Source organism: Varanus komodoensis, unplaced genomic scaffold (assembly GCF_004798865.1).
Source record: "Varanus komodoensis strain SLA01 unplaced genomic scaffold, ASM479886v1 scaffold23, whole genome shotgun sequence".
NCBI lineage: Eukaryota > Metazoa > Chordata > Lepidosauria > Squamata > Varanidae > Varanus > Varanus komodoensis.
This window is the reverse complement of record NW_025335627.1, coordinates 1331428-1354000: the sequence shown is the minus strand read 5'-3', so window position 1 is coordinate 1354000 and position 22573 is coordinate 1331428. Positions and strand designations below refer to the sequence as shown.

General features: G+C 42.2%; 1 protein-coding gene across 13 annotated transcripts in view; it reads right to left on the bottom strand.

Annotated features, from left to right (window-relative positions):
• Positions 1 to 5290: 5290 nt before the first annotated feature.
• The window catches only part of HDAC4 (histone deacetylase 4), a 261456-nt gene continuing 244173 nt past the window's right edge, over positions 5291 to 22573 (bottom strand). For 12 of the 13 annotated variants that reach the window (XM_044431663.1, XM_044431675.1, XM_044431665.1 and 9 more), the window contains 3 exons: positions 20178 to 20262; positions 17761 to 17905; positions 5291 to 10181 (listed from right to left, as the gene is read on the bottom strand). In XM_044431663.1, the coding sequence (XP_044287598.1) occupies positions 10142 to 10181; positions 17761 to 17905; positions 20178 to 20262 (270 nt within the window). In that variant the 3' untranslated portion in view covers positions 5291 to 10141. The other variant, XM_044431666.1, reaches the window with a different exon arrangement.

The window sequence follows — 22573 nt, the reverse complement described above, 5'->3', positions numbered from 1 at the left end:
AGCCAGAGCTGACAAAAGGCACTCTTGACCACAGCATCTATCTGTGCTGACATCTGAAGGGCTGGCTCAAGCAGCGCCCCAAACTGCAAACACAATATTTCAGGGGAGAACCATTCGACACACCTCTAATCCTGGATTGAAACCCTTAACTGCAAGTATCTCTGTTTTGCCTGGAGTCAACTTCATCTTGTTTTTCCTCATCCAGCCTGTTACCAGCTTCAGGCAGCCATTCAGAGTAGAAACAGTGTCTAGAAAAAGCAGTAGATGGTAGTAAGGACAAATAAATCTAGGTGTCATCCAGCACCATCCCTCTGGATGATCTGTCCCAGTGGCTTCATATAGATGTTAAAGCACATGGGAGACAAAGTGGAGCCCTGCAGGAGTCCACAAGTCAGCTCCTCTTTGCAGGGGCGGCTGTCACCAAGCATCAACATCTAAAATTGAACCAAGAGCTAGGAATGGAACCACTGCAAGACAGTGCCCCCAATCCCAACTCCCTCAGAAGGCTACTACAGTCGACAGCATCAAAGGCCACGGATTCAACTGAACCAATGGCACACTCCCCCTCTAATCATCCATTAGAGTGACCGAAGCAGTCTCGAGTCTGTATCCCACTCTGATGCCAGTTTGAAATGGGTCAAGAAACTCAGTATCATTTAGGACCACGTGGAACTAGAGAAACACTGCCTTCTTTACAAGAAGAAACTTTACAAAGAAATGGCATATTTGAGACTGATCTAACGTTTTTAAGGTTCAGGGGGTTCAAATTAAGTTTGTTAAGGAGGGGGCCATACTCTGACAGGCACAAACCTGACCCCCTCTGAAGGAGGCATAGATGATAAGACTTAATAGGTCCCTCAATACTCCCAGCCCCAGCACCACCAGCCAAGATGGGCACAGACGGGCAGGTGGTTTTTCTCACCAGTTCAAGAAGCCAGTCAACACCATCAGGACTTACACACTGCAATTGAACTGGAGGATGACCACCCCCTCTGATCAGGGAACCTATAGACACATAGAATAGTCCAACTCTCAATGAAAGAGCCAATAAAAGAGTTTGAGAGAGGGACTGCCAGTTCAGTTAAAAGAGGGGCAGGTCCTTCTTCAGACAGATCCTTCTAGTCTTTGTCCATATCTGGCTCTCACACAAGACAGATAAAGGTAGTTATGGTGAGGCAGACTATTCACCAAAAACCCATGTAAGACAAACAGCAGCCTTGCCCTCTTTGATGGTACAGGTTAGGGGACAAGTGGCTGGAGAGAAGCTCTTGTGAAAGGGATCTTGGGGTACTGATTGACTGCAGGCTAAACATGAGTCAGCAGTGTGATGTGCTGGTCAAGAGGGCGAATGCCACCCTTGGTTGCATACCCAGAAGCATGGCTTCTAGACCGGGAGAGGTATTACTATCATTATATACGACTCTGGTGTGCCTGCAACTGGAGTATTTTGTTCCGTTCTGGGTCCCTCATTACAGAAAGAATATAGCCAGGTTAGAGGCAGTGCAGCGCAGGGCCACAAGGTTGGTGGCCGGTTTGCAGGGGAAGCCGTATGAGGTGAGACTGAGGGAACGGGGTCTTTTCAGCCTGGAGAAGAGCAGACTCAGAGGGGATCTCTTGGCGACATACAGGTATGTGAGGGGATGTCACATGGAGGTGGATAGAGACCTGTTCTCCCCTGCAGAGGAGGGCAAGATGTGCTCCAATGGAGCAAAGCTCAGGAACCAAGGTTCAATTTGGACGCCGGGAAGCACTTCCTGACAGTCAGGATCCCGAGGGTGTGGAATGGGCTGCCATGGGAGGTGGTTGAAGCCCCATTGGTGAGGGTGTGAAAGGATAGGCTAGACATGCACATGGTGGGCATGTCGCGAGCGGAGCCGGCTGGAGCCGGGGGTCAGACTAAGTGGCCCGGGAGGCCCCTTCTGACTCGTTCACTTTCTGTTTCTCTGATAGGAGCTCTTTCCCCATCACGCTGCCTTGTTCTTCACCCTGCAGTAGTAGTCGGTGGGCCACACCTCTGGAGAAGGCTCAGATGGCACTTCCAGGGGGAAGGCAGTTCCTCCCACAAATGAGGCACAGAGACAGGCAAGTCCTTTTATTCCTTCTCTAAATGGGGTCACTCACATTCCCATCCCTCTTTGAAAAATCAAAACGGAAATTAAGCAACTCCATTTGGCAGGGGATCATGTCATGGTATAAAGTCCAACACTGCCCAGCCAAGTGACACAGCACAAGTTAATGAGGCTGCTAGTAAGCAATGAGCAGTCTTTTTCATTTTTGTGACCCATTTTACATCCTCCAGTAAAGGTATTCCAAGGAATATAATTTTAAGGGAAACAACATGTAATTGCTTGATTTATATTGACGCTTTGATAAAACAAATGTGATGAAGCACATACTTGGTTTTTCCACTGAAACCACAGCTGAATAGGCCTGATCAGAAACAGGCTGGACTTTCAGGTAACCAGCATGCAAACAGAAGAATTGTCTTTCATCTAGCCCATTGGAAAACATGTGAAAGGATTTGGCTTCTGGGTGGAACTTACTCACTGTAACTCTGAAACAGCATGATTATATTTTGGGGAAAGCATCAGCAGATATCGCAATGTAAAGGCCACCCTTCATCGTTCCATCCCATGCTAACATTATCAAGAAAAAGCATCACAGTTCTCAATGAATCCCAGAGAACACCATGCTGCAAATTCAACAAGATGCTATCTGGAAGCCAGTTGAGGGGTGACAAGGTACTCCTCATTCCAGACAGCTGATGTGTCTCATGTCATGAGCTGGTCCATGCCCTTGCGTTCCACAACTCAAGACAATCCTTTGAAATGCTGTTCTTTTACTGAAACCCTACAGCCGACCGAACAGTTTACACAGCCTTATACCAAAGTTGGAAGGAGAAGCCCCTGGCCATGCAATCAATGAGCTGAACCCTAACTGGAAAGCTCTCCCCTGTCCCTCCCTTTCAGCCAGGCTGCTGGCACCGCCCTCGGGGGAGCTGGCACCCTCGGGGAGCTAGGCAGCAGGAGGGACAGAGCCTCTCCAGCTGAGCCTCTCCCAGTGCCTCCCCGATGGGTCAAGGACTGGGCCCGCGTTTGCCCCCTTCCCTCCTAAAAGCCCTTCCATCTCTTTCAAAACAGATCGGCTCACATGCTCTGCTCACAAAACTTCACTAGGCAACTTTGAAGGAGCTTCAAAGGGCTCAGCCTCTGTTTGCGCCCGGCCCTCTGCCTCCTCCACTTCAGAGCCTGGCAGCGATGACTCTCATGGCCTTGCCTGCCACGAGCGAGGGACTGGCCCACTCTCCACATCTCTCTTTCCTTGCAGTGGAGTTTTCAGCGGAGCATCCATCGTGATGGTGGATGACCATACATTGACTGGGACACACCTTACATTTTTAATCTCCCTCCCAAAATTCTCTATTACACACAGACCGTCTCCTCAAATATTATGGGCTGTTGCCAATTTGCAATGGGGAATTCTGTTTAAAGTAACAAAGAGTAGCAGCACTTTTCATTTCAAAGCACAACAAAATTCATGAAAAAAAATCTCTTGACAAATCTTTGAACAAACATTTCAGTCCAACTGACTTGATCCCAAGGTTGAAATCTGAATAAAACAATACAAATATCAATATGAATGTGCAAGTTCTTGAGGAAATTCAATTTGTGGTTTGGGTTAGAAATACTATTTTGGTTGGCCCAGTGATATCCAAGGTTCACATATTTGCACGGCTCTCTACAACTTGTTACTTTTTCATCACTTTTAACAAGACACAGTGATGTAGAAGCTAGGAATATCACCAAGACCCAGATGCAAGCCATGACTGCCCATTTCCTTTTACAGGGAACTGTTAAATAAGTGCATAGGGAAGCATTCCACAGCTCATCCAAGAAAATGAGGAAACCCCTGTGAATACCTTAGGGAACTCATCGAAATTGTGTGCAGACCTTTACACTTACCGCAGCCTTCCTCAATTTTGTACATTCCAGATGTCCCCAGCAGCTCTAGCCGGGAGAGCCGGGACTGCAGGGAGTTGTAGCCCAAAAACCAGGCTGGGGAAGGCTGGTTTAGAATATGGGTATCACTGGTGCTATACATTTTAAGCAATTGTTTGCTGCTTTCACAAGCCTTAGACCTGTATTGTTAAACAGCCTCAGTTCACAACATCATCATCATGAGGATTGTATGGATGCCACGTACATGTTAAAAAGTCATCATCATATGCAGCTTTTATAGTGTTGGCCAGAACCCAATTCTAGGCATACCCAATGGAATGCCCTACCCCCTTTCAACAAAAAGGCCACCGTGGATGTTGCAAAGTGTGACTGGGATGCAGTTTCTATTGAGACGGCTGTAGCTCAGTAGCAGAGCGCCTCCTCTTCCAGCAGTTGGCCTCAGGTTCAGTTGCCTCAATAGGTAGGTCTAGAAAAGGACGCTGCTTGGCATCTTGGAGGGCTGCTGCTAGCCCATGTCAACCATACTGTGCTAGAGGCATGAAAGGTCTGATGCAAGAGAAAGTGGCTACCTCAGTTCTTGACTCCTTTAAGGGTTAATAGTGGCTTGACACGTGAGATGGGAGAAATGTGAAAAGCAGGGTTGTGTGTGCAATCCATCATGCCAGTCTCTTGGACAAGACAAATACGCATAGAACATCAATATACAAGACAGTTGGCTAACAGCTAGGAGATGTATGATTTCATCTCTTACAATTTGTTATTAAATATATTGGGACTGAAGTATCACCAGGCTTACAGGGATATTTTCATAGCCTGAAGGACCATAAGAAAAATAATTAGCTCTAGGTTCAATCTTATGATTGAAAATCAGTCATTATTAAGGCAGTCTACTTGTCTTGGGCTATCCCATTTCAGACTAGAGGAGGAGGTATGGTTGACAGAATGCTATTCCATACCATGCTATTCCATACCAAAGAAGCAAACCCCAATACACAAAAAATAGCAAATCCCCCCAAAATACAGTAAAACTCTTATCTGACATCTCAATTTTAGGTGGAAAATGTATTTTATTCTTTTGCATGGAGGATCATTCAGTCATCTGAGTTGTGACATGAAACTCATTAAGAACTAGGCCTTAGGGACATGACTGTATCTTTACAGAGATGTATCTGCAGAAGTGTTTCTGCTCCAGAACTGTGATGGTATCATGCCACTTCCCTGAAACATAACTAGAAGATGGCAATTCTTCAAGCTATACTCCTGCGTAGGAATGCAAGAAGTTGTCAATGAATGAAGACAACACATACAAAGAGATCAGTAACAGCAACAGAGATGGTACTATAATTCACTTTATCTTTTTATTTACACCACAAGAATAACAAGTTGTCATAATGTGGTACAAAATACTGGACTTCTATTAAAGTTGAAATTGAAGTTGGTATTGTCAGAGAAAGACACCATTGGCCAGTAAAAAACAAGTAAAACAAAATAACAAAAACAGGAATGAGAGCGCGCTAGGAAAAATAACCCAAAACTTTTAACTCCACCAAGTAAAGGAAAAAGGTCATAAGAAAATTTAAGTACAAAGAATATGCTACCATCACTTAAAGGGTTCATACACTAAAGAGTGAAATTGTGTCTAAGTTACAGAATAAACTGGTAGCTGCTACCAATGGTGACAACATACTGAGCATGTATAGGCATAAAGCAGAATATAAGAGTTACAACTTTTGGTACTACATATTTGTAATAAGCTCTTGGGTGAACAGTTTTTCATCCCATATATATAGCGCCTCCAACGTAGAGCACCAGAAGTGTTAAAATTCTTTGTTTTTCATTCTTTCATTAGGAATCTTTTTAATCAATATCAAATACAAGGTGAAGCTGGGAGGAAACCAAGCTCAACTATCACTATGAAGACACTTCATTTCCTGCTGATATAAAGTTGTGTTTGAAACCACAGTGTTTGCACAGTACATCACTGCTTAAAAGTGAAATCTATTGAGACATCATTCCAAGTAATTAAAAAAATGTTAACACAGCTGTGCTGAAGAGTTAACTCTTAAAGTTGTCATTTTCATCTGAGAATTAATACAAAAAGAAGTTGGCATAGTTTTGTGCCTGCCTTACCCCTTCCCTGCCTAAAGGAAAGCACCGCCCCTTTCCCCTTACAAAATGACACAGGCAGTCTGTGTGTTCTGTGTAGTTTCCCCTAGACCATTATTTTGACATAAATACAATAAACTCTATTATTGGTTTGTCACAAGTGCTAGATATTTTTTTTCTTAAAATGACATGTTTAAGTCCTTTGTATTTTTAATTACTTTACAATAAAAAGCACAGGTCCTTAATAAGTTCAGTAAGACAAACTCTTTTCCCCTCCATGCTCCTAATTTTTAATTTGCATGACGAAAAACATCCAAACCTTTTATCTCTTGCTAATGCCATTAAAGGGGATGCCCCCCACCACCCAAAGCTGCCAAGTGTGGCGTGCAAAATCTGTATACAATATAAAGACATGCCAACCTAACAGACCATGCAACCTCAAGGTGTAGGAAACTTAAAAAAATATATTCATATATATTTTATCTATATCTATATCTATATATATATTTATATATTTCAATGCCCATAAAATGTGGGCCCAAAAGTTTACAAAAGGAAGAATGGAATGAGTGCGTGACTGATAAAAAGGAATGTTTGTGTACTGAAAGTAAAATAAATCCCAAATATTCAACTGTTAGTACTGTGTACTACAACCTGGGAGACACATCCTGGTGATGCCGATTTAAGATGCTCCTTCGTTTCTAAATTGCTACAAGAGAAAAGTTGCAGTAAGCTACCCCAATATCTTGGAAGCTGGATTAGTAAAAACAACCTCTAGTATCTTGCTGGTGGAATTCAGGTACCTCATATTGGTAGTATATAAAAATGTGGGAATTGCAAGCACGTGGCCAAAATCTGCGCCAACTCTTAGTTCAATCTCAGACCTCATAAGCCTTTCCACATCAGGTCCTGGTTAAGTAAACATCTCCCCCCACCCAAAAAAATAAAAAAATAAAAAAAAAAATCAAGGCTACAGTGGTACCTCCCCAACTGGTGTTATACAATATTCTCATTCTGCTGCACTAACTGCAGAGAAAACCCAGAGTGAGATTGTGTCACTGCCATTGTAAACAGATCCAAGAGCTTTACACTGTGGGACAGACTACTGTATAACAAAGATGTTTGTCACTCTTGAAAGATTTGCACTGACAATGATGTAGCAACTTCTTTGTAAGAAACAAATGAATCATCTTAGAAGTAACAACATTGAAAGCAAGTAAGTTCAGGCCATCTTGTCAACGTTGTTGAGTTGTGTTATCAACAATTCTTGCAATGAAAAAGTTCATATTTTGACAACATGTAAAGAAGTGTTGAAAATAAAATGTATTTTAGATTTAAGTGATTACAAATGCATCACTTTCCCCAACAGCAATAATAAGGGTAATTTAACAAAATATGAAATCAGGTGATTCCACAGCAAAAAATCTTTTTAGATCACAGCAGCAAGGTAGTCATTTTATAAAATATACATTTTATCTTGCCTGTCAAATTTTACTCTTAGAGTATGTTCCTAGCAGTTCTAATGCCAAAAAGTATTCATCAATTTGAATGTATTTGGGTTAGCAAGAACTCAAATGTTGTAGTGTCTGTCTTAGAAATTGCATATCAAACATTAAATAAAGGGATTAAAACACTCTCCTGCACTCACTCAAAATCATGTTTAAATTCTCTAAACTCCACTCTTTATGGAATGAAGAAAAAAATCAGAACCAGAAACAAGGTATTACATTGTGACCCTGTCAGTTATCATGACAAAAATTTAAACAAGGAAAACCTCTAAAATACAACTGGTGCTGCAGACGAGGGACATGGCAGACCCTACACTGCTTGAAAAAGAACACATGAACTCCAGCCACCTTATATCACTACTAAAAGTTTAGTTACTTCCTCTGAGGGTCAACTCCCCTCACCTCAAAAGGCAATGGAGGAAAGGAAATGATGGCAAGGATTAGCACTCTCCCAGCCAACAAGAATTAAATTATTAATATGATTATAATTCTTCACTGTGAAATAGTCTTTTCAAGGACTTACTCAATCAGAGTGGTTCAGGAAATGTTCTGTGTGTGTTAGTGTAACTGCACCAACAAAGTTTGGCAGACCCTCAATATGGTCATTTAAGTTATTAATGCCTTTAATAATCCTTGCCACACTCTATACTGAGGATATATGTTACATCATTCTTTCTAATACTAGTATGCTTTTAAGGAAAGAAAGCTCCTTATTTTTATGTAGCATAGCAACTATGACTGAAGAACAGAGAAAATACACAATCAGTTTCCTGATATAAAAAAGACCTTGGAATCCTTTCTTTTGTGAAAAGGCTTTTGGAAAACAAAGCCTCACAATCTGCAACCCATCTGACATGACCATGAAACTGCTGACTGTACAGAAGTTCAAACACAAACTTCAGCGTGCAGGAAAAAATGACACAGGTCCAGATAACAGTTACTATTTGGAAACACAGTTGTCAAATGGGAACTAGAAATGAAAATTCATGCAAATAAGGCTGTTCCAGGGCTTTTATGAAAACCAAAATGAAGTAAAACAGCAGCAAGTACATATTTGCTAGAAAACTCATTTTTTAAGGAGAGGATCAAAGTGAAAAACCTTAAATTAAAATAGAATTGTTTAGGGTAGTTGCCCAGTGGCTAAAATGTTGGCATTCTGAAAACATTCCAAACTACAGTTTGAAAATGGTCAAGTTTCAAACTAGATTCCTTTTCTAAAAACCCTTACATTCCATTTCACAAATAAATCTTTTGCAAGGGAACTTCCAATGGCTACCATTGTAATCTGCATTTATTTATATATTGTGTATAAATGCATTATAAATATTTTATCAATAATTTGTAAGAGTCTTGTTTCTAAGCTTGGAATACATTTGGAATATACATTATACATATATATATATATAATACCTAAAATATTAAGCAATATCTCATGCTAGTTGCTTTTAATAAAAAGCATTCCAATTTTTTTAAAAAAAACTGCATTTCTTTCTGAAGCATGCGCTTACAACCAAATTGATAGTTTAAATGGTTATACATAATGTATAGGAGATGCTGGAAGTTAGTTTTTTAATTGTTGAATTTTAGAAACCCAACAGAATTTGCCACATTGCTGGCAACTACCATAATTTTTATTTTAAACAGCAACAAAACCAAACCAAACCAAAACCCAAACTTGTAGACAGTTTTGGAGAAACTCTGGCCATTCCTTGCTTTAAGCACTCGTGCTAGCAGAAACCCTAGAGCCTTTCTTGCTGATTGCAGTTCTTGGCCTACCCTGCCAGAGGAACTGCTGCAGAGTTCTTTGCTTTTCTTTAAGGCATTGTTCCTCAAAACATCAGAAAAAACCAGCTGCCCAAAGTCAATCCAAACTATGTTTTTAAAAGGCACAAACACTTCAGATGGCTTTGGAGATGCTAAAGCCGATCCCCTTTCTGGGCTATCTTCCTTGTTTTATGTTCCTCCTCTCCATATATATATATATGTGTGTATATATATATATAGTCTGCATGTATAGGTATAAAAAGCTTAGTTCTCTTTTCACCCTTCATATGAAGAAAAAAAACACATCTTCTCATATTGTTTGGGTTTTGAAAAGAGTGTCTCAATCACAGGTAGGCAAGAGCCACAAAAATAAAACATAAACAAAACTACACTAATGTTTGAGTGGTCTGAATGGAGGGTAATCAAACTTCAAGCACCAGTTTTAAATGAAAGTTGTCACATCTGTGTTAAATCTTTGATTTCGTGTGTGTGTGTGTGTGTGTATGTTGGCAACTCTGCCAAATACTTCACTGGCTTCTTGCCTCTCATCGCTCCCATTCAGGAAAAGAGGGAAAATGCTCAGTGCCCATGTCTTTCATGTACTTGCTCTTCACCTGCATTTTTTCTTTCCCATAAACACATTCTGTACAGGTACGGAGAAATTTAGCTTTCTTTCATGCATGGCTGCCTTGCTGTCGTCTGGAAGAAAACCATGACAGGATGCAGGAGTAACATGAGAAAGCTTCTTGGCAGAGTTTCAGGACAAGACAAACGAACAGGACAATTTCAACCTACAGATGAGTGCTACAGGGGAGGATCTTCTTCCATGGGCTCCTCATCTGGCCTGTAAATACATTCACAGAAAGGAATCAAATTAATGGAACTGGGTGGAGTAGAAGCAGAGAAAGAAAGAACATTATAAGACATGGGGAAATGAGATGTCCTACTTATAGGATCCACTGCACAGGTTAACCACAAACTTCTGAAGCACAGTGTGGCCCTCAGTCTTTTTGCTGAAAGAAAGGCAGGTGACTGACCTCTCACTACTGCTCTTTGAGTGGTCATCCGTGCATTCCCATATGAGCTCTCCGCCTGCATGGGGCCTCTTGTCAGGATGCTTTCGCAACTGAGAGAGGTTTGGCAGGAACTCCTCCATCACCCTCGGAATCAGTGTATTAGAGGGGTTCCTACACATTCCTTCAGTTCATTTGAGAGGGAGGATCTGACAGGCTTACCTTGACTTTGGTCAAAACCAGTCATGATGAAATAAGTAAAACTGTTAGTATATGACACCTAAGAGGAGACAGTGAGTAGGTTCTGTGAATACACAGATAACCTCTGGAAAAACAAGGTAAGCAGCCTGCTTTTCTTCTTTATGGTCTGTGTGCATAACACATATGGGGAATTATCAAGCTTACCATTCTGAAGGAGGGCTGGTGTCATTACTGGAGAACCAGAAAGAGGACTTTTCTTCCAAAAAGACAATTTACTCTGACACAAACTTCTGGCACAAGCAGGGACATATTGCACTGTCTCCAGTGGCAAAAAGATCAATCTGAGGCATTTCCCCTTTGCAAAGATCTTCCTCAGCATGTTAGTATTGAGTTGCCACTCGTGGCATTTGAGAGCTTAAAGAGCGTAAAGTCAAGCAGCTTAAAGTGTCAGCCAAAGTGTTGCCAACACCAGTAAAATGGATCACAGTGCACTTGTTGATACACCTATCCCAGATCTAGACAGCTAGGTAGGCCAAAGAATAGGCTACGTGCCTCCTTGTGGGAGGCCGGAGGGTGTTTGTTGTCTGTGGCAATCTGGACATGGCAAAGAGAGAAAAGCCACAAGAGCCTTCTTCACTGCAGACATTCCAAATGATTTATATACTTGGAGGCTGCAAACTCTTTCCATGTCCCACGGATCTTCAGAGAACCACAGTGGGCTCCCCATCCAGACAGGGAGGTATCCATGATCAATATGAAACCCAGCTCAGGGGAGAGAAAGGAGTCCTCTTAGTGAAGTTGTCTTAATGCATCCACCACTCAAGAATTGATTTTGGGGTGTGAACGTGAGTTCTTCAAGAGTTATCGGTGTGGTGGAACATGTAGATGATTCACAGCTGCAGGGGACACATCCAGAGCCTGGCCAACAGTACCACTGTTACCTCTGCTGCCATGAAGCCAAGGAGCTGTTAGATCTGGAAAGTAGTGACAACAAGGTGTCTGTGCAGTCTGTTGGTCACCTTGATCAGGACTGACACACTAGAATCTGGAAGTTACACCTTCGCTGAATTGATGTTGAGGTGGACCACAAGGAAGAGGATCAGCTGAGAAGGGGAGAGAGAAGATGTTCAAAGTTCATACAAAGCCCCAACTTCCCCTATAAAATGCAGGTAGCTTCAATGGAATAAGGGAATCTCATTTAGATAATGCACAATCAGCCAGGTAGGGGTAAACCTGGATTCCTTGCAGATATAGGACTGTGGACAGTCCTAATGGCAAAACAGAAAACTGGAAACTCTTCCAGACCCAAAATGTAGGAAATACTTGTAAGGCCTCTAGAGAAGTGTGGAATTATGTGTCCTTCAAATCAGTGGAGGCAACCCAGTCTCCTTCCTGCAGGAAGGGTAGAATGTTCTACAACATCACCACATGGAGCTTTTTTGATGAGATAGAGAAGTTGGTATCTCTGAGACCCAGTATCGATCAGATCCCTCCATCCTGCTTTGGTACCTTACGGCAGTGGTTTTTAACCTTTCCACAGCTGGGGACCAGCAAAAACAGGAAAACCACTGCGGACTGCTAAAGCAGAAACAAAAAGCACCATACATATAATACAGTATTCTGTGTATTAGTTTCCAAACACAAACATACACACAGAAGAGAAGAGAAGAGAAGAGAAGAGAAGAGAAGAGAAGAGAAGAGGACGTCTCCAAAGCAACTAGAAACCAAGCAACAAAAAATGCCAACAAAGAACAAAATACTGGAATCGGCACCATGTGGCTCCCAACCAGCTCCCACCAACCCATCTCTCTGCCCCCAGCCCCCCAATGGCACCAGTGCACTGACAACATCCACTAAGGAAGAGGAGATGGAGGAGAGCCAGCCCGTGCGCCAGTCCACTGAGATTCTGCCCCCCCCCCCCCAGACCGGCAGAAAATCTCCCGGTGGTTGAAAATCACTGCCAGAAGGTATCTGAAGCAGAAGCCATCTTGGTTGGAAAGTTGGAATTCACTCTATAGCATCCTTCAAAAGCAATGAGTCTGATCAAACCATAGGTCAAACCATACTCCTTAGATTCTGAGAGGCAGGAGGATGTCAAACTCGATCCTGTATCCCTGTTCCACAACAAAAAGGACCCAGGCACCCAATGTTATTGTTTCCCACGTGGGAAGGCAGAAAGAGAGGTGTAGGCATGGGAAAGGGGAACTAGAGTATGGGAAGGGAAACCAGTCCAAGGAGATGGTCACAGTTGATACCTGTCAGTTTCAGAGCACCTGTGCCCTTGTCAGTATCTTGAGGTGGCATCATTTAGGAAAGGATGCAGGTTGTTGTAGGCAACAGTGGTCCATTTGTCTCCAAGGTTCATGGGGGACTGACTGGGTTGGTACCATTTGAGGCACCATTGGGACTGTATTAAGTTGCTGACTGAGTTCCATCCATCTGGCTGTTGACTGGGCTTTCTAGACCAAATCCTATTAAATCACATTAAAGAAGCCCTCCCAGTCAAAAGGCATGTCTTCAGTGTGGGAGCAGGCTCCTGCAACAAACTGGCAGAGAGTAGTCACAATGTGCTTCCTCAAATGCTATCAGCCCAGTCATAACTTTGGTTCCATAACTGGCTTGGTGCCTGCCTGTGTGAATCTGCTAATGGGAGAGGTGAGATGCTTGTTCTTGGAAGACCTTGGCAGTCTTTGGACTCCTGGATCCTCTTCAGGAGGTCACAGAGAGTCAATTTGTCCCAAAAAAGCTGGTACTGAGTCATGGTAGCCTGGTACCCACAGTCCCTAGGTGGAAGGTGAGTGGATGTGCCTCCCTTATAAGATCCAGGCAGCTGCCATCCCTGTCAACCGGAGTCTTCTCAATGTGACCTTCCTGAAAGAGGAAGGATATTGGAGTCACAGAGGATAGGGTCTTCCATGTACTGTCTACAAGCATGTTGGCTGAAACAGTATCACAACCAGCACTGACATCTCTACATAGATTGCTTTCAACACTGGGTCATCCATTCTCTCAATCAGCTGCTGCTAGTCCAGACCAAGAGACTTGGGCCATTTGGAAGATTCAATCAAAAAATGTTCCAGGCCTTCAGTTGGAGAAGCTGGTTCCCAGAGCCACTTCAGGAGATGAGAAAGATCAGCCACGAGTGATGATGAGGCTGTATCTGTCAGATAGGCAATGTCTGGTGCAGTGCTATACAGAAGGCAGTGGCACAGTCCAGTTTCTGGAAGGTTGCAGTCCAAGGCAATGGGGCTCTGGGCAGTCTGAGAGAGGCGACCAAGAGTGCTCAGTTTCTACAGTGCTCAGTTCTGCTGCAGGCTGATTCCATCTGGACTGGTGAGATGGTGCCCAACCAATGTGATCCTGAAGATGCCCAAATCTCTCCTTTCAATACCAAGGTTGCTGAAACTGGTTCTTGTCTATGTACTGTAGGGTCAAAATCAAATGCGGTTGAATTTGAAGCTGAAGTTGGCTCAGAATGGTGGGTCTTCAAATGCTGCTTGTGGCCCTTTGATTTAGCAGCTTCTGCCAGTTTTGCCACTTTGGCCCTCTCTCCCAACCTCTTGGCCATGGGCAGCTCCAGTGAGTGTCCAGGCATTGGTGGAGCAGTCTGGCCCATGGTTAATGCCACAGAAAGCAGGAAGAGTTGGAGGTGAGGCTGGGGCCTCTGAGACAGATGGGCACCCCCTCTTTGCAGACTTGGGTAAGTCTGTTGCCTGCAGCACCTTGCTCCACAGCTCTGTTCTCAGGCACTCTGCCTTGTTTCTTTGGGTGTTCTTAGTGAAGCTCTGGTAATGAGGGGAGGAATCAATCATGTATCCCTGATTGGCAGGATGAATGTCCATCAGTTGGGATTTTTTCCCCCAAAGTGATAATACTTTCAAGACACCTTGCATCATTTGAAGAGGAAGAAGAGAAAGACTGGAAAAAGTTTTGGGAAGATGAGGACTATTTTGTGTGTGGGAAGGCGGGGGGAGTAACAGGTTAGTGAACAAAAAAAGGGAACAAGGAATACCTGTACTGCAAAGATGTGGATATGAGAAGAAGCCAGGAAATGCTAAGAATCACCAAGAATCACAGAGGAAAGAACTTCATGAGGCGCCACAATGGCAATTGAAAAAGAACCGAGGGAATGGATGGGAACGCCTCCTAAAATACTGAATGCCAAGGGTGGGGAACGGATTCCTGCCAAAATACTCTCAGTTGTGAAAAATTTCTGACAGCTGGCTCCATGCAGGCACAGAATCCATGTATGTGTTTCATAGATATCACAAAGAAGAACCAGAGTAATTTTTAGTTTCTACATCCTGAACCACTCAGCCTACCCCAAGTCCAATATTGTGCTACAAAATTATGAGCTTTCAAGATTACATAGTGGCTTCTGTGTGCTTCACAATTTGGAGGTCACAGAATAAAAGAAAATCTTAAAAGAGACTTGTGGGATAATAAAATCTTGCCTTGACAATGTAAAAGATTTGATTCTACATCCGTCTGTTTGAAGAGCTACCTTCTATTTAGAAGCCCACTTCAGCATCTTTACAGAAATCATGAAAACTTCCTTTAAAACGACCTTTAGGAGCTCCCAACCTTTCTGAGTTAATGGGCACATTTAAAATATGAGATAGTTGTGCATGCTCTCATAAAATGGCTGCCACAGTCAGCACAGCTGGTCACACAACACTAATTTCCCAGAAGGTAAGCTGTGTGGCTAATAGAAAATTAAGTTGCCCAAAATAGTAATCACAAGGTCGTGGTGCTGGGATCTGAATGCCACTCTTCTGAGCAAAAGGCAGCAGTGGAAGGTAGGATTTTACTATGCCACATACTGATCTTCCAGTGAAAAAGTGGGGAAAAAACCCTTAAGAAATAAAATAAGGAGAGGCACATAGCCTGTCAGATACCACATTTGAGACCTCAGCTCTAAAGAACAGACTTCCTTGCTCAATGATTCAAACACATGTCTCTTATTATTCAATCCAATGCAAAATTTTATCTATTATTTTTATGTCAGCTGTGGTGCTATGTTTGTGATGTGAACCGCCCAGAGAGCCGTCGGGCTATGGGGCGGCATGCAAATGCAACAAACAAACAATCAGGGTAAGTCTAAAATAACAGTGTGCTAACACTGGTAGTGTGTCGTGAATTCAATAGGATTACTATCTGAATACACTTGCACAAGATGCGCTATTATTAATTATTGCTTGCTAAAGACATAGGCACTCTACTAGGGGAAAATGGTGGCAATCCAATTGATTATACTACCAAAAGGGGGAAGGCTAGTATGACCAGATACAGCAGATATTTCCCATAATAGAAAGGGATTGTCAATCCATGAATTTCTGTTGCACATGCATGAGGAGCTTCAGTTTCTTCTCCTACACGAGCATCAGAAGCATAGAATCCTGTGCCTGCTTTTGTATCGGGATATTTAAAAGTGGACATCAGCTGCCCATGCCAACATCATAACTTGCCACCCAAGAAATTTTTTCAAAACTGTTTTGGAAGACTTAATTTTGAAATCCCATGAATACCATTTGGGGATTCAAGTAATTTTGTGTGACATTTTATCAGGTGTATTTGCTTACTTCAAAGCAGTTAATCTCTGATATGCCCAGGGTTGTCTCTGCTGTGCACAGCACTGCAGCCTAAGTCTGCTGATAACAACAGAAACAACTCACTGCATACTACACTAGATTATTTACAGAAATGACTTGTACCCCACACCCCAAATTTTAAACATCAAACTCCAGAGAAAAGGCAAATTGCAAAGTTTTTCTTTACCTGCTTTGCCAAGAAGGGCATTTTTTAAAAAAGTGGCAACAATGAGAAGTGATTCCTGCTTTCTCCCTGCTTCCAGCCACTTAAATAGTTTCCCCTCCTCTTTTCATTTATCGGCACACCTCAGAGATAGTGCAGCTCTGGTTCCAGACCACCACAACAAAGCAAGTCACACATTTTTTTTAGTTTCCCAGTGTGTATACAAGCAATGTTTACACTGTACTGTAGTCTACTGCATGTAGTGTGCAATAGCATTATATCTAAAAAAAAGTTTTAAGTTTGCCATCTCATATGGATGTGCTTTGTGGTGCCCAAAACAATTAGAAGAGTAACCTCATGGCAGGCATGTCATTTTTTCTCCTTTTTTTTAGTTGTGAATTGTAGTTTGTTGTATTATTGTTGAATGTTTTAATGGTATTTTATATTGTTATTTTATCTTCTGCAAGCTGTCCTGAGGCTTGTTGCAAAGGATGACATAGAAATGTTTTAATTAAATTAATTTAATTAAATTAAAAATGAGTGGAGCCGGCTGGAGCCAGGGGCCAGACTTGATGGCCTGGAAGCACACTTCTGACTTGCTCTGTTTCTTTGTTTCTATCACAAATCACCATGATGTGTATAATAATGATGAAAACATTTGAAATACTGTGAGAATTACCAAAATGCAACACAGAGACCCAGAGTGAGCAAATGCTGTTGGAAAGATGGTGTTGATAGATTTGATCAACACAGTGTTGCCACAAACCTTCAATTTGTAAAAAAAAATGCAATAAAACAAGGAATGCCTGTATACCATGGAAGTTTTACTTCCTCCAGTTGTCCTTATTGTAAATGACTCACTGTTCTCTGAGAGCCCATTCTGGTGCAGTAGCAGAAAGCAAGGGCGAATGGCCGAGGAGAGCTGATCAGTATGCTGTTTGAGCTTGTTTCCACTTGTCTGAGCTAGCAATGGCTACTGCTCCTCCCCAGGCACTCTCATGCTTGTTCTTCTGCTTGCTCAGGCTCCTCTTGGGACAGAAGGGGACAATAATGGTCCCCCAGTGGCACCTGGTGACAGTGTTTTCAGAGACAGGCAAGGAACAAAACATTTGGGCAGGGCAGGGAGAGGGCCCCTATCTTCTGCCTTCCTGATCTGCCTCACTATGCATGAGCAATGGGCCAGCCCTGTCCCTCCAGCTGCCTTGGCTGCCTCCCATGCTGTTCTGAGGGGTTGTCTACAGCAGACTGGAGGGGCTGCAGGAAAGGATTGCCAAGGACTCCCTCCCTCCTCATCCTGCTGATGGAAACCTCTGCTGCAGTGATACCAATTCGATATTACTTGTTATTAATTCCAAGTTTTTGTCTCTTCCAATGGATCTATTTATAATAATATATATAACATACCTTTTCGGACATGGTGGGTGTATGTAAATGGAAAGGAAGGACGTAACTCACTTTTTGTCAGGTGGTGGCTTGACTCCCACTGACAGTGATGCCATGGCTGTTACAGTCTCTGCTTCTTCATTCTCACACTTCTGTGCCTCTACCAAAGAATAGCTGACTGTTGAGGAATAACGCTGGAGTGAGTGCCAGTACTTACCTAATAGAAATACAAAGAGAAGAATCCATTACTGCCTATTACTTTTAATACAGTAACAGAAGAATCCCTGTGGTTGTTGTTCTTATTATTACAACTACTATAATATGGTACAATCAGTCTGACTGAGAGAACAAGGTATGCTGAGCCAGAGGACTGAGGGGGGATAGGATAGCACTCTACAAGGACCTGAAACACTATCACGAAGAGGAAGGACAACATCTCTTTTTGCTCATCCTAGAGTGTAAGACACTGAATAATTAACTCAAGTTGTAGCAAACTAGATTCAGGCTAGGTATCAGGAAAAGTTTCCTCACTGTCAAAGCAATACAACAATGGAACCAGTTGCCTAGAGAAATTGTGGGATCTCCCAGACTAGAGAAATTCAGAAAGCAACTGGACAGTCATCTGAGTGGAATAGTAAACTGGTGTCCTGAGACAGCAGAGGGTTGGACAGAATGGCCTTCTTGGCCCCTTCCAACTCTACAATTCTAAGATTTTATATCATACAATCCCTCTACAGGATACTTTACAAAGAACAGGTTTGACAGGTTCCTACTTCTAAGGAGCTTTTCATCTATAAACAGACACAGGGTAAAAAGTAAGGAAAGGAGGAAAATGGAGTTAAGGGAAGGAATATGCTATTATCTAAATCACACATATTTTGGGTTAATTATAAGAAGCCCTACAACTCAACTAAAGTTTAAAAGCCTTCCTTGAAAGAATCATTTTTGAGTAGGGCTTGAAGAAAGAGGAGGTTGCTGGGATGTAAGGTGGCATCCTATAAAGCAGTCTCAGGTATAATAGAGAAAAATGGAAGAATCTTTGCAGGAAACAGGAGACCATGGGGGGATTATAAGAAAGATAAGGCTGAGGAGTGGAGTGGGGAGCAAGAACATACAGCATTTTGAAGGTACACAGTAGAAGCTTGTGCTGGATCTGTGGAAAGAAAGATATCAAAGGATGGGTATTACATGGTTTGAGTAATGCTCATTTGAGTAACAAGAGCAGTGGAAACAGGAGTGCTGGGTGGACATAAGCAGACGAAGGGCAAACACTAGGAGACTGCATAGACTGGAATAGTCAAGGAGAGATGACAAGGATATGAACCAGACTTTCTGCTCAGGAGACAGAAAGGATGGGCTGTGTTTTTACAGAATAATAATGGAAGGAGGGTTGGTTACTGGTTAAACATGGTGGGGCCTGAAGAGAAATTGAGTGAAGATGAGAGAGCTTGGGAGATAGTGAGAAATTTGGTACTGAACATATTAAGCTTGAGTTCACAATGAAACATCTAAATGGAAACACAAGAGCTTGGAGATGCAGGATTGTATGGAAGAAGAACGTTCCTGGATGGAACGACAGAGGGGATAATGTGTCAAATGCACAGGAAGAATAAGGCTGCCAAGCAACAATGAATATCAAAAATAGCAAGATGGCCAAGTTCTGAAGGCCACAACACTTGAGAAAGAAAAGGCCAAGGAAGCTTCCTGCCGTAAAAACATTGAAAGAATGATGCAAGAGGAATGAAGACAATTAACTCCTGGAGAAAGTAAGAGTGCAGATCCATTTGGTCTAAAAGGCCAAATCTCGCTTTGCCAGTGAATCTGGGGGCTGCCAGTTCACTATGTGGGGAGGAGGTGCACAAACACATCTTAGTGTAGGGCATCTATACGCTTGCTGCAGAAGGGGATGCTGGAGCTAAGTAGTGATTGCGTATTAGACACTAAAGTGGACAGGAGGCTGCCAAAACATGGTTGCTGCCTGATCTCCACAACAGAAAAGCACTAGCAAGGAAATTCCATTCTTAACTTGGATGAGAGATGGGAGAGAAGCAAGGGATAGGAAGTGCTATATTGGATTCCTGTGAACTTCTGTGCCTCATTATAGTTCTACCTTCTGACTACCTTCTGTACCTGTGACTTTTTCCTCCAAAATTACTGTGAGCTAATACTTTAGGGCTGTTCAGTGTACGTCTATTACCATGTGAATTTTGATCCATTTTCTTGTATTGCATATCTTCTTGATCTATTTATCATTCCTAATGGTTCATTGCCCTTTGGTATTGAGAAATCACTTCCATCTTGGCTTTGTTTGAAGAAACATGCCATTTCTTTCTGAAATCATTTTGGATCTCCACAGCTGCTCTTTCTGTTATCCTAATGCAGCCTGCATGCAAGTTCAAGTCGTCGTTTAGCATGTGAATCGTGTGGAGCTTAACATCTTAAATAATGAATTACGAACTCTAGGCACAGAATCACTCCTATGTACTCACTGTGTATTTCAATAACCTTTTCAATGGAATGCACTGCGTTGCCATTTGCTCTCTGCTGTAATACCTTTTCAGGAATAGGATCAAGCTGAAATAATTAAAAAATAGTTTAGCCTAGTACAATTAACATTAAATTATTATTTCAACAATTGTAGATTTCCCAATATGTTAAGTCTCACTCCAGTGCTGTGGTTTTAGCTCCTTGAAAGAACCCACGCCACCCACTATTTTTAAAAAAGCCCTCTGCCCTCTAAGACATTGCCATTAAGACTATAATGCAGCTGGCTTTCAATGCACTAAGCATGCACAACTTACGGTGGATCATATTTGGTGTCAAATAAGCTGTCCAATACTGCTGTGCGCCCAGGCAATGGGGAGTTAATGTTTCTAAGGCAATGCTTATTTCCCTTCTGTGAACTCTGCTGACATGCCCTGTCCTGAAAATGAGCATTTCCACTTGTTCCCAGTTGCTTTAAGAACGCTAATCTTAGGAATTTATGTAAATATTTCCAACTCTTGCTCTGGTCTTTACCATCTGATTCACTTCAACTGACAAGGCATTTAATCCAATAAAAGTGTATTTAAAACAAAAGATGTCTTCATGGATTGGAAGTTAAGGAAGTAATTATAATTTAAGTGATATCATTAAAGGATGCTCAGAAAGTGACTGCCCAGAGTCAAAATTTACCAAGACAACTACAGCAGTGGGCTAACACCCTTAAATACCATGTTCTCAGTAACCTCCCTATTCTTCCATATTGAATACATTCCTCCAAGCAATTTGGCATATCTATGAGAATTCCTTTCCTCATTTTTCCTTCAAGGCAATAATTGAAAAAGAGATGATAACAACAGGCAGAGGATGGGTTACTTAGCAACCATCCCATGTTTACAGAACTGCGCCCGGGTAGACCATTAGCAACAGATATGCCCACATGTTCCTTTCAATTCTTTGCACACCTTGTCTTGGAATAACCTTCTGGTAGGAGAGAAGCCCATGTGCAGTACATGGGGGAGGGTGTGGAGAACTCATCAGCAAGAGCAAAGTTTCACATACGAGCAACTGACTATTCACCACTCACAGTTCCATAAATAAGAAAATATGGTTCTTCCAAAGCTACTTCCTCTCTCAAACTGAACACAGTTTGAGGATGGAAGCATCCTTGCCCTCTGTTATTCCATCATATTCTACTGCTGCTACTTCTCCTGTCCTTACATAGAAAATTAGACAGAAAGAAAACTAGTTTTTATTACCAGGAAAAATGCAGGCCTATGGCCATGGCTCACCTCCAGCAATCTAGTAACACAGCCACGGCCACTCTTTCGGTGGTGATTCTGAAGTGTCAATATACTCTGAAATTTCTCAATCAAGTTCTAAGCTTGATGTGATTCTGTCACAATGATTAGCAAATTTGTAACCCTTCTACAGTAAAAAAGATTAAAGAACCATAGTTCTTCAATGCACATTAGAATATCTAAAATTGATTGTCTCCCTTTCTGAGCAAAATTCTTTCCTTGATTTTTTTAAAGCCGTCTGATGGTGTAAGAGGAAGTCTTTTAAAAAGATATGTCAAAGGTCTGCATGTCTTTGGAATTATATGAATTATCTATTCTAACCCCTATTTTTAAAATGTTGTTCCAGCCTCCAGAACAATGTTTCTAATATTGATCAGAGAGGAACATAATGAGTGCTGATCTGGAGGATTAGGTTAGTTACAGGAATATGGCAATCACTACAGTTCTCCTGGAGAAAGGTGCACCGTAGGAGCCTGAGGGGACTCTGCAACTGAGCAGTCTGCCGATTGAATCGTGGAAAGAACTGCGCCAGTCAAGAACAGCGCTAGCATTTTGGTTGGCTGTCCCAACTGAGATAGTGCCAGCTTCACTCTTAGACACCCTAGGTAGCAAAGGGCTGTAGACTCTCGTTTGACGCCTAAAATTGGCTGGCTTATCCTTATAGTGTAATTCGTTGACTTAAGGGAGGTTTGTACAGGTATTGAGACTCCACCTAACCTCCTTGAGAAGGTTGCTAGTCCCCAGTTGTCTGTTTCTACTAGTGTTCTGGCAGACAAGTCAAGAGGTTGGGTTGAGGGATTCAGGCACATAAGGAAATCATACTTCATGTTTATCTATAGAAACAAACCATTAATTACAAGGTCACTTCTTTTCTCACTGCCAAAGGGCTTCAGTGAACTGCTCCTTGTGCTTTCAGATTTATTTTTAATATTTTAGATCCCCCTATTGAAAAATCATGGTGCAGCACAGCTATTATGTATGTAAACCCAAAAGTTCTTGGATCAATAGCAACTTAGCATTAATTATTAGGTGAACTTGAGAAAGCAATCCTCTCTTAGCCAAAACATCCAACCCAAATCTTCAAAATGGGGTAACAGTGGCCT